The sequence below is a fragment of the Pelodiscus sinensis genome, chromosome 2 (assembly GCF_049634645.1).
Source record: "Pelodiscus sinensis isolate JC-2024 chromosome 2, ASM4963464v1, whole genome shotgun sequence".
Taxonomy (NCBI): Eukaryota; Metazoa; Chordata; order Testudines; family Trionychidae; genus Pelodiscus; species Pelodiscus sinensis.
The window spans coordinates 246,611,385-246,629,401 of record NC_134712.1 but is presented as its reverse complement, the minus strand read 5'-3'; the positions used below and the strand labels follow the sequence as shown (position 1 = coordinate 246,629,401).

Below are 18,017 nucleotides of genomic sequence, written 5' to 3'. Positions count from 1 at the left end.
CCTATCCGCGGCCGGAGCAAAACCCCACCTTTTTGCCCAGGCGGAAGCAGTCGCTCCGGCCGCTTCGGCGCTCGCTTGCTCGGGTCTGTGGTGCTGGCAGGGCTGAGGTGGCGGGCGGCCCCGCAGCGCGGCGATGGGGCTGGGTTCTAGCACTGAGCTTCCCAACGGGGGCGCCGAGGGCTTCCACGTGCACGGGGTAAGGAGCGGGAGCGGCTCGCGGGGGGGTTCCCGCTCCCGAAGGCTCCTGCGCATTAAACGCGGCCAGACTGACCCTGCGTGTTGAGCATTTGCTGCGTTGCCCCCGGGTCTTCCCACCCGCCCCCTGCTCCCAAAGCGCCCCGAGGGAGAGCGTAGCAGCCGGCTCCCTCGGCCTGACGCAGGTTTGCTAAAGGAGGGGTTTGGCCTGAACGTCCATAACACCGCACCTGTCTTGTAACTACGGCCGTACGGAGGCGGGTCTTGCTGCGACTGGCCTCGCTACATCCAGTCAGCTGTTCCTCTGTCCCAGGAACAGGAGCTGTGCGGTATCCACAGGAAGAGGGCGCCGTTTTAGGCCAGCCCATCACCGATCTATATGCAATCGTCTTTGCCTTTTTCTTGTACGGTCAGGGAGTCCAGGCAGGCCTTGTCCCCGGAATCACATTCCTGAATGGAGTAACACAAGTGTATCTCTATTCAGTCCCTCTTGATATGGGGCATTGCATGGTTCTCAGCATCCTAATCTCATGAGTGTCCTAAGATTAGGACATCCTAAGACATGAGTGTCATTAATCACTTTCCTGTTCTGTTAATTCCTTCTGGGGCACATGGCATGTCAGAAGACAGGACACGGAGCTAGATGAACCTTTGGCTGACCCCATGTGGCTGTTTTCACAGTCTAATCACTAACAAAGTGCTCTCCCTTATAAAGGAGACAAAAGCAGTCCCTACTGCAAGAAACAAATACAGCAGAATGTAAAATGTTGTTTTATGATCAAGAGCAAATGAAGAAGAGGAATCTTTACAAATAATAGATGGTGTTAGTGAGTGACCAGCGTATGAGGGTGTTTGGGCACAGCCTTAGCCTTAACAAAGTAGGCAAGTAAATACTTTGTATTTTTATTTTTTTAAATACAGGGGTGTTTGCATACACATGAATCACAGTGTACTTAGTCTCAGAGGAGTAGCTGTGTTAATCTGTAACTTTAAAAACAAGCAGTCCTGTGGCACTGGTTTAGAGACTAACAAACAGAAATGAAAACAATTTAACATTTCTTGCAGGTATGGTCCTATTGCAACCTGGGTCTCGGCCAGCTCTTTAAATAGCTCCCCTGCTGGCTTTTATGACAGCTCAAGCAGCTCTTGTTGGAATTGTGCACCAGGACACACCTGATTACTTTCACTTCTGCTAACAAATATGTTAGGTCATGAGCTTTCATGGAAAAAACCCCACTTCATTAGATGAATTGGACTGAAAATTACAGAATCCAGAATATATATAATAGCATAAGCTAACCTGTCTGTTGTAGGAACAATGTTAATGATGCTAATTGAGTCAGGCTGGATGTGTCCAATTTATAGTTTTTGATGTGTAAATGCAGATAACAGAGGTGTTGGAAATTGCATTCGTAATGTGTTAACCAGTTAATAGCTTTATTCAAGCCCAAGTTGATGGCATTAAATAGAAATGTGAAAGTGCAACCGGGTACACGGTTAACTGATGAGCTTGGTCTTATAAGTTAATGTTACAGTTACATGCAGGTTCCTGCTACACTGGAAAGGTGAGGAGGCAGGAGCTGGTATGTGTGGGGAGCCAGCTTTTAAGGCAGCTCCTGCATGCATTGGCTCCCGGGGAAGCCACCTGCCCCAATCCCCCTGCACTGCTGCCTCTGCATCAGGGGTAAGGACATGTGGGAGCTGGTTGTGTAACTTTTCAGCAGTTACATGGTTACTTAAACACATTTTAACCTCCCTTGTGTCCAACTTGTAAATGAATTCACTTTGAGCAATCTCCATGGCTACGTCTACACTGGCCCCTTTTCCAAAAGGGGCATGCTAATTTCACAGGTCACAATAGGGAAATCCGCGGGGGATTTAAATATCCCCCGCGGCATTTAAATAAAAATGTCCGCCGCTTTTTTCCGGCTTTTAGAAAAGCCGGAAAAGACCGTCTACACTGGCCCCGATCCTCCGGAAAAAAGCCCTTTTCTGGAGGATCTCTTATTCCTACTTCAAAGAGATCCTCCAGAAAAGGGCTTTTTTCCGGAGGATCGGGGCCAGTGTAGACGGTCTTTTCCGGCTTTTCTAAAAGCCGGAAAAAAGCGGTGGACATTTTTATTTAAATGCCGCGGGGGATATTTAAATCCCCGCGGATTTCCCTATTGCGACCTGTGAAATTAGCATGCCCCTTTCGGAAAAGGGGCCAGTGTAGATGTAGCCCCATGTGTAATTTGGTGATAAAGTTCTTTTGTAGAAGAATGGCTACTTTTAAATCCATTATGGAATGTCCACGGAGGTTAAAATGTTCCCCTACAGACTTATGTGCATTACCATTTCTGATGTCTGATTTGTGTCCACTTATTCTTTGGCACAGAAACTGTCCAGTGTGGCCAATATACATGCAGTGGGGCATTGCTGGCACTTGATGACATATCACATTAATGGATGTGTAGTTGTATGAGCTCCTGATGATGTGGCTTACGTGGTTAGGTCTTGTGATGATGTTGCTTGTACGGATATGTGGACAGAGTTGGCAAAGCGGTTACAGAGGTAGATTCCTAAGAGACTAGCTGTGGTATGAGGAGTTGGTAGATATTGATATGCTCCTGAGAGGAAGTGTTCTCTTTTTTGAAAGTTCAGATATGGTAATGGTAACCCTACTAGTAGGAAGTAGTTATGGTTTCACAAGCCTTAATGTAAAGTAAGGAAGTGGGGGTTATTTTTGTTCCAGGAGAATTGTGACCTCACACTCAAGGAGACTTATGTCTCTTACGTTTCTGTTCATTTATAAACTGGCAACTTTGGTCTGACACTGCATTTTTACCTTTAATTAATCAGACATCTTATCTACGTGGAAATAGTTTTTCCAATTCAATATGTGATACCTGTATAGTCTATGTTTTGATGCAGTTTAATGTCAATTTGTGCTCTTGTGTATCTTTGTCTGAACTGCATTTTGATAAGTATTATATACCCTTTATTATAAACCTGTTTTCTCACATGCAGATGTTGAAAATCAACACAGTGACTTATTTCATGCTTTCTTTAATATAGCACACAGCAATGCATTGTCTTCTTTGGGCACTTGTGTCGGCTACCATCTCTATTTATTTCTAATCTAACCTGCCATGTAAACTGTGAGAGTTCTCTTACCCATCCAGAAACTGAATGAAAATGACATGAGAGAGGGAGATTTTTTTTTTTAAATACAAACTACTAATTGCAAAAAACCTACTGACCATCAACCTATTCTGCAAAGTGTTCAGTGACCATGCACTACTCATTCTCCTTTGCAGCACTTCTGTATACTTGCTATTAGATCTTAAGAGTCTCCTTCAATGACTAGAGGAGTAGCCCTTAGGTGCTGACCTTGCAACCTTCTCTATGCAGACAAACCCCTGTGGGGAGCTCCTTTGCTTTCAGTGAGTCTCTGCAGGATACAGGGAGCTGGTTGCAAAATCAGGGCCTTGTTTGTAAGTTTTAGGCCAGAGTTTCTGTTTTGTCTGACATGCTGCTCAACTGGAAAGTACCACACACAGCTAGCAGTACTTAAGTGCATCATTGTCAGTTCTGCAGTTCTTAACATGCCGTTGTCCTATGCACTACGTGAGTGCAGCTATCAGTACTACAAAAAGGTAATTTTCGTTCATAGCCATTAAGATCAAAAGGAATCTTGATCATCTTGGTTGACCTGCTCAGCATAGGCCAAAGAGCTGGATTCATTTAGTAGTGTGTATATATCACTGTATTCAGTTCTTCTTAACAGCAAAGAGCAGATAGTACCAGGTACGTTTGGGAATAGTTATCTATTGGGCTGGAAAGTATCTGGTCTGTCTTCTCATTTCCTTGATTTAAAGCGTGCATCAGAGAAGAATGCTGCCAGAATATACCTGCGTTTTGTCAGCTTCAAAGGCATTAACGTTGCAGAAAATACATGTGTCTCACCTACTGAGGCTTACTTGACACCCGCTGTCTACCAGGACTGCTCCACAGAGGGCCCCGTAAATGTTTCATGGTTCTGACAATCGAGGAAAGGGAATTCAGAATTTTGGGAACACTTCCAAGGCCACCTAAAGACTCTCATTTGGTTCAATCCTGAATATGCTTTGTTCTTGATTCCAGTATTTACAGAACTGTGACTTGATGTTTATTTTAGATTTTTCTTCTTGTAAATTAACTGTGTAATTTTGCAGGTTCAAGAAAACTCTCCAGCTCAGCAGGCTGGGTTGGAACCTTTCTTTGACTTTATCATCACAATAGGACACACCAGGCTAGTAAGTGGCTAAAGACAAGTCATTGTTAATAAAGTAATGTAATAGTTTTTACTTTCATTTAGTGCTCTTGAAAAGTGTGGCCTACTTCACTCTGGAGGATTGATGCTCTCTTTAGTCAGAATGGCAACCACACAAGCTTCCCTATACCTTCTTGCCAGTGTACCTAAGCCCTAACCTAGAGGGATCTGCTGTGAGTGAAGTTATTGCTTGGTCTGGATGCTGATTCCGTCCTCAGCTTTTATTCTTTTTTGAAAGATCCTCTAAACCAAGGCTTTTATTTTCGAAAGAACCATGTTTAGACTGTGGTTTCACTTTCGAAATAGTGCTTTTTCGAAAGAGCACCATAACACGATTATGCAAATGACGCATGGGAAATGCAAATCCTGGCTTCATTTGCAATTTTGAAGTGTCTAATTTTACATCCCTGTGTTGAAAGAGGGATGTAGTCTAGATGTACATGGTGTGCAAGAGGAATGTGGGGAGTATCTTTCTCCTTCTCAGTCAGGGGCTTCTCACTTGTGTGTGGCCCCTGACTGATTTTTCTGAGGGTCAGTGGCCCCCAACCCAAACAAGGTTCCCCACCCCTACACTTGGAAGTAAATGAACATGCTTCTGATGTTGAAGGAGTTACCACTGTTCCTCCACTGAGCAATCCTCATTAGAGCAGAAGAACAACAAGTGAAAAAGTTTGTGTATTTTTGCTAGATTTGAGAACAGAAGAGGAACAGGGTGATTGTCTAAATTATTTTGTCTGTGTTTTTTTTGTTTTAAATGAAAACTAGGGATGTAAATGGTTAACTAGTGGGGACTCAGGCAGGGGGTGCTCCAGCACATCCAAAGCAGCCCTTGTCTGAGGAGGGCCTGGCCCAGGCAAGCGGGCTGGAGCAGCTCCTGTCCTTGGCAGTATGGGAGAAGGGGCTGCTCCAGCCCGCTTGCCCCGCCTTCCACCTTGGTCGGTTATCTGGTTAAGCATTAAGTCTAACTGGTTAACCAATTAAATGGGATTTGATTAAATGAAAAACTACATGAGGCAAACCTAGGCCTTAGTCTAGTCCAGTGTTTCTCAATCTTTTTTAAATAAAGTACTCCTTTAAAAAAATAAGTACCCCCAGTACCTACAGTTTTCAGACACAAAATTGTTTTCTACCATTGCAACACATTTGTTTAAACAACTTAATCGTAGCCGGGCAGGCAGTGACATTTTTGGGTATTAAAAAGTACAAAAAATAATAAAGCGCTGTATAACTTAAAACAAAACTTCAGTTTTCTGCAAAATTCAGTTGTGTTGATATACCCCCCAGACTTCTCTCAAGTACTCTTAAGGGTATTCGTACCACTGGTCTAGTCTTAGTCTACATGAGGCAAACCTAGTCAAGGCCTGATCTAACTTCTGTTGAAATCATGGGACCCTTTCCTTTGACTTTAATGGGACTTGGATCAGGCTATCAAATACTTCAAAAATAGTGACAACTTCTCAGGAGAGCCTCCTACTTTTGTTTCCCTTCCCTCTTTTATAAGGCTCAGAGTCCATGGTGCACTTACTTGGTATCTACTAAGGACTTCAGCCAGGGATCTTTATAAGATGGAGCTGTAGTTCGTTGTACTATAAGTCCCTGAAGTCACTGTTACCTCTTGTGGCCAGTTGGGGCTAAGCCCCTAGGTTCTGTGCTTCTTGGCAGGGTTTTCTTCATGTGCCTCAAAGGCTCATGGTGTCTCTAACCCTGCCACGAAGGCAAGAGTATCCCACTTTCCGAGCCCTTTTCATTATAGGCAAGTCCAGGGTATGGGAGGTTAGCCCCTACATTAGGCCACAGAGCCTCTCCTGTTTCTTGCAGGCAGCTCACCAGCCAGGAAGGGGTTGGGGGGAACCCGGTCCCACCCACTTGCTTCAAGTTCTGGCCCAGGGCCTTATGGGGGGGGGGGGGGGGAGAGAAAGAAGACCCAAGTGGGTTCTGAGGCCTGGCTCTTGCCCCATAGACCACTTCCCCAACCCCTCCTGAGTACCTCCTCCCAGTGCCTTGGGTTAGGCTTTGTTGCAAGCTGTCTTGGGTCAGTCTCATGTGCTGGGCTACTCTGTTCTCCTTCACTTCTCCTCTGGTCCATCCATCCCTCCACTCCTTCCTTCCCTTGCCTGAGGGAGGGTTATTTATGGTGCATTCATCAGCCTTAACTGGCCTCAGGTGTTCTGATTAGCCTTCCCTTCAGGCTGATGGCAAATGGGCTTCAAGTGTTGAACTGCTGGGCCACAGTCTCTGGCAGCCTATAATGGGAACATAAAACTGCATACCCAGCTTCCCGTGTATCTGCCTTCCACTAGTGTTCGACAGCCCCCTGCTCTCAGGCTGCCACATTCTATAGTAAACTGGTCTTAATAGTGGCCCTGCATTGTGAACTGAAGCCTACATAACAGTTAAAATAATATTTAAAAATCTTCCCCAGGTTGCATCCTATCTTGCCCATCTTCCTATGCCTCTTGACTAGTAGAGTATCCTCTGGCATTTCCTATATCTGTTTTTCTGGCACAAGATTAGTCCCAAAGGGTTTTTAGGCTGTTAGAACTTGACATTTATTTACACAAATGTCAACACTTGATTAAATATGAACATGATAATGAATCATTAACAAGTGGGAATCTGCCATATGCTCAGTCTCATTAAGGGACTGGTTGAATGCCTGAGACAAGAGGAGACTTTCATAGTTGTTGTAAGGCAAATTCTATTTTTAAAATCAGTTTTGCAATTAAAATCAACAAATAAGTTTAAATAAAAAATCCCTCACAATTTTAAAGATTTTCTGCTTTCTCATGTTCAGACAAAGGCTGATTTAAAAAAAAAAAAGATTTGTCTTGCATCAGACTGTCTCTCTCACTGGAAATTGTCAGTACAATGACTGCTTATATTGAGAGGCCAGGCACAGCATTAACCATGTGGAAATACTGTAATGAAATACTGGTAGATATTTCTAAAAAACTGTCCTAAAATTCCCATCTATTCTTCTATAGTAAACATTCAGCTAAGTTATAACTAGTCACTACTAATTTCTTCTAAGAATTTTATGTCCAAAATTGTTGCATTAGTGAGATAATGAAAAGGATCAAAGTGACTATATAAAGTATTGCGATTTACTGTCGTGTGTTCATAGTGCAAAATTAATATAATTGACTAAAATTGTTATAACAGCATTACAAGAGAAGAGGGTGGCAGAAGTGACACTGATGGAAGTGAGAAGGGAATGACAGTATCCAGGATTAGAATTGGTTTCATTAGATCATGCATCCAAAAGAAGTAGTGCTGGTCAGGTTGTTATAGAAGGTAGAAGTTAGGTCCTTTTCTCAGTTGGTTCTAAGTATTGCAATTCTGACTTTGTTGATGTTTTTGGATTCTAGATCCAGCTAGACACTGTCAGAAACAAATCTTGCCTTTTCTCTGTTTCACAGAATAAAGAAAACACCATGTTGAAAGATCTGCTGAAGGCAAATGCTGAGAAGGCAGTGAAACTGGAGGTATACAATATCAAAACGATGAAAGTGCGTGAAGTAGAAGTGATCCCTAGCAACATGTGGGGAGGGCAAGGACTTCTCGGAGCCAGTGTGAGGTTCTGCAGTTTCCAAGGAGCCAGTGAACATGTGTGGCATGTTTTGGTGAGCAAGAGAAACTTTGGTGTTCTCATGTGGTGTACTTTAGCTTAGTGAAAATCGTTACTAATGTGTTCTGTCCTTTGTTCTTTGAGATGTGTTATTCATGTCCATTTTACTTTAGGTGTGCGCATGCCCAGTGCTCCATGGTAGACCAATACAGGTACCTAGGCACTTCCATTCCTAAGTGGAATGGATTGTGCACTCATACAGGGTGGGGAATCTCAGATCCAGAGGCCGGATACAGTCCTCGGCTTGCCTGGGTCTGGCCCCTGAGGCTCAAGACCCCCCAGCACTGGGGAGACTGTGTTGGTGCTCTAGCCCCCCTGCTACCTCCCTGGGGGCTGGAGCGTACAAAATCTACGCCTGCAAGGTTGGGCCCCCTAGGCTCTGGTGTGCAAGGGAAATGTGAGAAGTGTCTGTCTCCTTCTCAGTTGGGGGCTACAGTGAGGGTTTTTTTTCCCACTTCTCACTTGAGTGCAGCCCCCGACTGATTTTTTTCTATGGGTCTGTGACCCCCCCCCCCCCCACACACACACACACACTCAAAAAAGGTTCCCTATCCCTGCATTAGCATACAAACTTGGTACCTTAATGCCCAGTTCCCAAATGTTATTGATGTGTGAAATACCTCCTACGTATTTCTCTTTTTTGTGCGTATTTATTTTAAGCCTTAATAGGCTTATCTTAAGTATTTATGGATTCAGAGTAAAATCAGTTTTGAATTTGGCTGGTGGAGTTCTGTCTGGGAAAGTTAGAAGAGAAGGGAGTCTGGTTGGGAAAATCCAGATGGGGAAGCTAGAGCAGATAATGTTTAAACCAGAGTAGGAATTTTTTAGCTCAACTATTCTTCATAAAAAAAAGCTGATTTGTTGAAACTGGAACATGTCAGCTTTATTAATCTGTCACTAGGAAACTTCCTCAGATTCAGGATGGAATTTTTGGTTAAAACCACAGCAAGAGAACTAGATGCACCCCAGAATAGACTGGTGGTCAGGGCACTCCTCTGGGATTGGGGAGAGACAGATTGTGCCTGATTCAGATCAGGATGTTGGTCTCCCATATCTCATGTGAGTGCCCTGACCACCATGCTACTGGTTATTCATTCTCTCTCTCTCTCTCTCTCTCACTCACTCACTCACACGTTCCCCACGGCCCCCATGGAAAAAAATTAGGTCTCTTTTTTGTCTTGATGCGAAAGTTTCATGGGGCAGGAAAACCATTCCCTGCAAGGAGGAGGGAGCTTTACTTGGGCACCAGGCAGCTTCAGCTCCAATTCACCCTTGTTCCTAGTGTCCTTTCTGTTTCCTCTGAGCCAGGGAGCTCTACCGGTCCTATTTATCCCCTGCCTTTGTGGAGAGTATTTTCTACTGGACTCCACCTGCCTGGGCTCCTGGACTCATAACTTTACTCTTGATTAAGGGATTCTACAGCCCTTTCGTGGGTCTGTGCTATGAAGCAAGCAGGCTTTGCCGCCCAGGCCATCAGAATCCAGAACCTTGCTCTATTATTTTTCACAAAGCATAGTTAACCTGTGGAGCTCATTGCCATGAGATGTTGTGATGGCGAAAATTATAACTGGGATTCAAAAAAGTATTAGACAATATTGTGGAGGACAGATCCATCAATGGCTACTAGTCAAGATGGTCTGACTCAGTACAGCAATTCTTATGGTCTGATTCCATGGAGCCTCCCTTGATCATGGACACACATACTTCTCCTTGGTTCTGGGGCTCCTCAGCCCTTCTTCCTAGGGCTGGGCTGTAATTCAGGCAGGTTTCCCTAGCCCACTAGTTGCCCCTGGTTCCCACTGCAAGGTACCTCTCTTCTGACTTGATACTCCCCTGTAATTCCCTCTCCAGTCCCTTTTCTCCTAGGAGTTATCTAACAGCTGGGTTTTATCCTTTTAAGGAGCTAGTTACCTGATTAACACCAGCTAGCCCCTGTACCATTGAATTCCTGTTTTCTTAAAGAGGTCACACCATGGAATACAGTGGCAACTGGTTTAAAATGTTAAGCAGTTAAACTATATGGTTAACCGTCCCACAGAACAGCTTTACTTGTAAAGTAAATGTCAGTATTGGTGTAGGGTAGTGGTCTCCAGCCTTTTTAAGCATAAGGTCACTTTTTGAATGTAAGTGCAATCTAAGATCTACCTCAAACCCCCCAAATACCCTTGCTTTGCCTCCTTTGCACTCCTTCTCTGAGGCCCTGCTCACTCCATCCTCCCTTCCTTCCCCATTCTCCCTCACTTTCCCTAGGCTGGGGAAGAGGGTCAGGGTGCAGACTCTGTTCTTGGATTAAGGGATTTGGCATGTGTGAGGGGCTCTGAGCTGATCTTGGGGCAGGCAGTTGGGGTGCCAGAGGGGGTTCTAGGTATAGGCTCTGGGAGGGTATTTGGATGCAGGGATGCTTGGAGCTAGGGCAGAAGCCTGGGGTGCAGGAGGGGGTTCACAGTTGGGGTAGGGGTTCAAGATGTGGGCTCCAGTGGACACTGCTTACCTCAGGTGGCTCCTGGGTGGTGGTGCAGTGGGGCTAAGTCAGGCTCACCCCTGCCCTGGCGCTGCACCACTCCCAAAAGAAGCCAGCAAACTCCATCCCAAGTCCTGTTGTGCCCCTTCTCTGCGCTGTGGAGTTAGGATACAGGGTGGGAGGAGGGGCACCTTGACATCAGCACCCTTCTCTCCCTCCCCTGCACAGCAAGTAGGAGGCTCCTGAGGGGACAGCTCCAAGGCAGAGGGCGGGAGATGTGCAGCAGTTGGGGGAGGGACAGCTGAAGTGCCAGCACTTGATAGTCTCTTGGCCAAACCAGTCAGGATCACCTGTCAGAGACTCCAAGATCTACCAGTAGAAACCGATTGACTACTTGGTGACCACTGGTGTAGGGAGTAGGCCAAAAGAATCTAGGAAGGGTCACCTGCAAAAGCTAATTTCACCCTGTAATCTGAGACTTCTCTTGCTGAGATGTCTGAGGGCTAGAGAGAGATTGCACTTGGATTAAAACAAGGATTAGGTTGTGAACTGCTGAAATTTGTTTGGTTTTCCTTTATGAACTTTGAATACAAGAACTGTACTTAAATGCAGTATCCCCAGACATTTTTCTAATCTCAACGTGAACCTTACATTTTTTCCTAAGTTAAATTTTTCACTCTTTAATTGTTGGACGGTTTATTCAACTGTAAATATGGGCGACCTGTATTGTTCTTTTATAGGATGTAGAACCTGCTTCCCCTGCAGCTTTAGCTGGTCTGCAGCCGCACACAGACTACATTGTTGGATCAGATCAGATCCTTCAGGAGGTAGAGCATATTTTTCCTTTCTTTGAATCTAACTATGGCAGTTCTTTGTGCATATTTGGAATGTGAACATTAGTCAACTATCAGAAAGAAGCAGCAAAAGGGAGAGAAGAGGAGAGGATGCTTCAATGCGGCAGTGCTGCCAGCAATTTACTACTCCAAAGGATTAACGATGACTAAGTGTGATCTCTCCCTTCATTGAGAACTGTTTATATATGTAAAGTGGGAGCTGGGGATAAAATAACCTGTTGTAAGAGCTAACACCCTATCTATTTTTGATTAGTCAGAGGATTTCTTCTCACTGATTGAATCCCATGAGGGGAAGCCATTGAAGTTGATGGTCTATAACACGGAAACCGATTCCTGCCGAGAAGTATTAGTAACACCTAATGGAGCCTGGGGTGGAGAAGGAAGGTATTGATTTGTGATTAGTCTTTGCCTAATTATAAGGTCTATTTTGGAAAGGTCTTTGTAAAAGAACATCACCAGTAGTTATAACTTTTCAATTGAGTCTTTTCTTCAACTTTTTCACATACAGTTTCTCTTCTCTGAGATTTTAAATAATGGAGAGCAGCTGTGGAGCATAAATTTGGCACACAGCAGCTCTAATCCTGCTCCCATTGAAGCCAATGATAACATTTCCATTGACTTCAGCAGTAGCAGAAGTGGACTTTTGGAATTAATTTGGAGTTTTTCCTGCTTTCAGTTCCTACATTGTAATGGTGGAGAAAATGAAGCTCTTGAGGTTTTTGGGTCACACAAGGCTAATGCTGAACTGCATCCTGGCATCAGTATTATTGCAGTGAGGTTGGGTCTACGTTGCATAAGTACATCGCTCAGGGGAGTGAAAAATCCACATCCCTCCGTGATGTAGTCAGTCCAACTTCAACTGCCCATGTAGACAGAGCTATGTCAGTTGGAGATCATCTCCTGCTGACATAGCTATTGTTTCTTATGGAGGTGGAGCTATTAAGCCAAGAAGAGAATTCTCTCCCACTGGTGCAAATGTGCTACGGCAGTGCAGCGACACCTATGTAAATGTGTAGTGTAGATCTGGCCTTAGTCATGACTACAATTCCTACAATGCCATATTTCTTCCCATAGACTAAGGAATATAAATTTACTAAATTTCTTCTATTTAGCGATACCTAACTTGAAACACAGTCCGCTGTAACCTATCCAGTTCCCTTTACTTTGCAATTCTCATGCAGTTTAGGATGTGGCATTGGATATGGCTATTTGCACAGAATTCCAACGCAGCCTGTTATACCAATGAAGAAGCAAGAAGAAATCAGATCACCTTCACCTTTGCCATCAGCAGACAGTTCCCCTGTGCCATCGACAAATGGCTACATAGAGGTACATAAGAAATGTGTTCTTATCTGTAGGCTATTTCTTGGTTTTTATGACTCTCCCACAGACTAGGTTCCATGAGATAAGGACATGAGTAAAAGTGGACTTGGTGAAGGTCAAGCCAAATGAGAGGTGATCCTGCTAGAATGGGAAGACATAGTAACTGAGGATATGTCACTGAGCTGGACCTTTTGTCACTCAAAATTGCAAACTGAGATCCTCTTGGATTCACGTGACTATCCAATAAGCATATGCTTATCGGCAGGGCTCGCCGAACCATGGCGAGCCCCGCTCACCAGCCGCGCTGTCCAGCGATCTGCACATGCGCAGATCGCCCGAACCCGGCTCTTCCGGTTTGCAGTCTACTCACCACGGGCGAGTAGATTGCATTGTTTGTCGAGCCCTGCTTATCAGACAGTCGACTGGTGACTTGACTAGTTGCTCCCCTCCTCCCTCCCCTATCAGAGAGGTGCAGGAAGGGGGGTGGAGCAGGAAGTGATGGGAGCCAGCTTAAAAACCATCTCCGGGGGCAGGGCAGCAGGGAAACTGGCGGTGCTTCCACCTTTGAAATGTAGCAAGAGTGTGTGTAAACATCTCCAGATGTGTGTGCCTTTATTCCATCTAACAGAGGTGAATGTCCTGCATATGGGCCTCCTCTTGACCATTATGTCAGAAGAGTCGGCCCACTTACTTAGAAATGTTTCTTGTGTGGTATATATTATACCTATTCTCCAGAGAATACACTTGCTTTTAGATGATTTCTGAATCATTTCCCAATCAAAGGTGCTGATTGCGATTATTTATTGCCCTTTATGGCTTTGGGTATGTTGGAAGCTCTCTCTTCCCTTTGTTTGTGACTCAGCATTTAGATCATCTGGGATGTTCAAGCTGCCCTTCTGAATTTTGTTTTTGTACCAGTAGGGTAGAGCAAATACAGTGATAGGCCTTTGGCAGGTTGACCAGAGATAGTACAAACAGGATACTTCTCTGTTATTTTAGGCTCCATTGCTGGCACCTAATTCCCAAAGGGACAGCTCTGACGAGGTTATGAACTTGGATGAATCCACAGATCAAGGAATGAATATTTATGCAATGGAAAATGCACGTCTCCCTCCTCCTCCTCCTGTCCAGAGAGTTATGGATCCAGGTGAGCACTTCAGTTATTCCTCTTCAGAATATACTGTTAAATTAATGAGTGCTATTTAATTCTTACTTCTCCTGTCCTCCAGTCCGCCATTTTTTAATTTAGGTTAAGAGTGGCCCTTGATGTTCTCCTTTGAAATCTGGCAGAATTTTAACATGCAGATGTTGATTAGGGACCCAATCCAAAGCCCAGTGAAATCAATGGGAGTTTCTACACTGACTTTGGAACAAGCCCTGTATCAGAATGGTGCCTTCTTTCTAGGTGCTGTAATAGATGTAATGCTTGCAATTACTTGGAAGGGTAAAGGGGACAGGGCGGGGAAATCCACGGATTCTAAGAATCTGGGTGTCCTTTTTCCTGACAGTCTAGAGAGAGTTTCTTACTAAGTTTAAAAAAAAACCCTGTACCTTTTGATTCTTCCTTCAGGTTTTTTACGTGCATCTGGTGTTTCATTTCCTGAAACTGCTGACTTAACAAAAATGCCTAACTTGTCTTCCTCTACCCTCTTCAACATGTCAGCTACAGACTCATTGTCAGGGACTGAAAGTTTAATACCCAACAATGGAATTACTACTTATTCTGGTAAGTTTGTTTAAAATTATTAGCTTTTTGGCTTGGAATTGGTTATTACGCAGGAGATTATGGGATTCATGACTGAACTACAGAGTCATGTTTTGTGGGGACATGTACATTATTCTTAGGAAAACCTCCTCCTTGCTGACAAATCATGCAGAAGGCACAGTTAATATCAGAGTTTGTTTAAATTTAAGATTTAAAAGGTAACCTAAATAGTAGCCAAGAATGAATGAGTTAGTTAAAGCCAATGGATTCCAAATTTGATAAGGTCAGTGTCATAAGATATTTTTTATTTTTGTTTTTTTTAATAGGAAAGATGGTTTGCTCTACTTTTAGAGTCTGGTAAACATAAGGATTCCCCTTCAAGTGCCTAAGTTCTCCTGATGCAAGAATTAACATATACCTCTTGTAAATCTTTGCTGCAAGGGGTATTTTCATGTAACTCAGTCCATCTTTTGCAGAGATGGAAAACTGTTGTTTTAGCAAGGTTGCTATCCATTTATAAGGACAGAAAATCTAACTAAAATATTCAAAAGTATTGCACTTTTTATTTTGAAGGAAAATTTCTTGGTAGAAAGACATGTTCCTTTTTTAAGAGGGGCAGGGAGCATTCAAAGAATAAATGCTGGATTTGAGCTAAAAAAACAAAATTAGGCCCTTATAGTGAGGCTAAAATGTTAAAGTAAACTAAAACATTTAATTTAGCATGTTTTTATCATTCTAAATCTTCTGAGGGTTTGAATTTTATAAGTAACAGCATTCACAGCTCATTTGTCCTTAATGGGAGTTTGAGGAAGCTCAGCATCTGAATGTGTAAGGCCATTTCTGAAGGGTGATGATAAAGGTTTAGCAGAATCATTACGTAATTCTTGTGTATGCTCTTAGTGCCCAGCAGTTCTAGTCATAGACCAGGAGCTCACTTGTATTGCTATGTGTTAGAATAGTTCATCAGTTGCACTGCTTCCAAGCTTGCCCTATAGAAATACAGCCACAAAATTGGACTCTACTGACAAGTTTTGGTTTGTTTAACTTAAACTCTTATTTTCTCAGAGCATGCCATGGCTTCAGTCCCTGCAGATCTAACCACATACGCAGAGAGCTTAGTAAAACAGCCCGAGTTGGACCACTTAATGCCTTCACTGTCCCCTTTACCAACTTTTGCTCTTCCTAACGATATTTCTTCAAAAGCAACACTAAGAACAGATTCTGATGCTCAAGAAACTGCACTACTTGAGGGCTCGCCACCTGCTAACCCATTGAAACCTGGCAGTGATGAAAAGATAAATGAACTGAAAGAAGCTATACAAGACTAGCCCTCAAAAGAACACTTCCTTATATCATCAGTCTGCAGTCTGCCATATGCTGTCATGCTACATCTTGAATGTTGACTTTTTGATCTCAAAAGATAATTGCAGCTATTCTGTTTTGTTAGCATAGGCAATGCTGTAAAGAGTATATAGGTCACATGCACAGTACTTCTCTTATCTCTCTGCAGCATTGTTTGATAGATGGAACTTTATTTAAATATTATTCAAACTCAGATTAGTCTATTGATCATGCATCTATTTGTCCTTTCAAAATTATCAATTTTTAAAAATTGAACCATTTGCTGGAGCCTGGAAAAACTCACTTTGTTTTTCCTCTATTAATAAGCGTTATTACAATTGTTTAAGTTCATCCAAATATATAGCATAATTTTCATTACGTGAAGAATAAGCTACGTTTTAATGGCAATTTCCCTGATCTTTTACAGCATTTAAGAAAAACGCTATTCTTAATTTTGACTTTGCTGAAAACATTTTTTACAGCTTAATACAATTTTTCTGAACGCACACATCCTATTTTTAGATCATATAGTTCCAAAAGTAACTTTATCTTATCCAAATTTCTTAATGCACATGAAAGTTATGCAAACTTTATTTAACTTGGTTTGGAACCGATTAAGTGTTCCATTGCCTTTCATTTAGGGAATCAATGGGAGTGAATTTACTGGTTGCTATAAAGTTATTTTTTTAAAAAAAGATGAAGGAAAATACTGTACATTGGAAAGTGCAACATATTCTGGGTGATAAAGAACTGCTGCATTGGCTTTTAGTAGATTGTTCATTAGTTTGCATGGTGGTCTTTTACAAGGAACTTTTTTAAATGAAAAAGTTGTAAGGGAAATGTGGTTGAGTTAAAAATTAACTAATTTGATTTCTGCTCAATGTTTCAGACTATGGTTTTATGATGAAGCACATGGGTTGAGTCTGGATTTTAAATGGTCAGGAGTGTTCTGTTAGAGGTAATGGGTTGACAGTGACTAGCCTTGGTACTTGCTTTTATTGATCTATTGTGTATTTTCCCATTTCTTAATTATTTTTTATAAGTATATAGATTTACAACCATAAAATACGACATGTTGAGTAATCTCTATTGCTTTTATAGATTTTCTTTGTTTTGTTTTCAAACACTTCCTGTACTTTTAAACACTTATTTTATGAATATTTGCTATTATTGTTCAGCCAGTTGTCATGCTACCAATATGGGCTCCTTCTCATTATTCAGGCGGTAACTTCCTTAATATTTTAAGTACAGTGGAGTGGTTTCAGTCCTCCTCTTATGCAGGAATAACTTCACTGTGGTCATTTATGCTGATGTAAATCCCATAGAGGTGAAGAGAAAGATCTAGAACGTATATGTGAAGTCTAAAATGCATCCTAGCTGGAAAACAATTTGTAGCAATGGAAAATGTTAACTCGCACTTTTTCACCATCCTACATCAGATATTTAGGATGTCTTTGAGCCAGGCTGTCTTAGTCATAGGGTTTTGTCTATAGTCCTCACATGTAGTAATCATGATTTAGCAAAACATCATAAATGAAGCCACAACACTTGAAAGCAGATTCAGAGCTGGTGTAGGTTGTCATAGACACAGTGGAGCTATGATAACTCGAATCAGATGAGCATCCTCCGCAGAGCTCTTAGATCACAGTGCAATTTCTGATTTAAACTTTATTTTTACAGTACCTATGGTTTCTATATTAACAAGATGGCCAACCTATTTTTTACCCTTTCTAGTGAAGACTATATTAAGCATTAAGTACAGAGGATTTGCATTTAACCTATTTGCAGTTATAATTTGACATGCATTGTGTAATTGCTGAATTTGCTTCTCACTACATTATATAATCAGAATACTGTATTTGCAACATGAGAGCCCACTTGAGTGAATAATCAACATTTATAAAGTAAAGATCATAGAACTTAAGCTACTGGTTAATTTATTTTTCTTGTTCAGTCCTTTTGTTTCCAGGGCATGATGAAAGAACCTGCTATCTTGAGTAAAGGAAAATTTAGGTAGGCAAGTAAGTATTCTTCTCACTAGCAGGTGTGGAGTAGAGAGGGAGTTGTGGTTTTGTTCGGGGGGTGGTTTTTTTCTTAAGCTAATGGAAGTTCAGTTAACTGAGTGGTGAGGAGTTAAGGTCCTTCAAACCTTCAGCTACTCCTTATGGTCTATCCCCAGACATCATACTCCTACTCCTAGTATCCTTTCACTCTCA

General features: G+C 42.6%; 1 protein-coding gene across 1 annotated transcript; it reads left to right on the top strand.

The window, feature by feature from the left end:
- The first annotated feature begins 32 nt into the window (after positions 1-32).
- On the top strand, positions 33-17,725 carry GORASP1 (golgi reassembly stacking protein 1). The gene is made up of 9 exons (XM_075922850.1): positions 33-196; positions 4,392-4,472; positions 7,909-8,112; positions 11,319-11,405; positions 11,686-11,816; positions 12,614-12,761; positions 13,755-13,902; positions 14,326-14,481; positions 15,526-17,725. The coding sequence occupies exons 1-9, from the start codon at positions 134-136 to the stop codon at positions 15,786-15,788; spliced, it is 1,281 nt and encodes a 426-aa protein (XP_075778965.1). The 5' UTR covers positions 33-133; the 3' UTR covers positions 15,789-17,725.
- Positions 17,726-18,017: the final 292 nt, after the last annotated feature.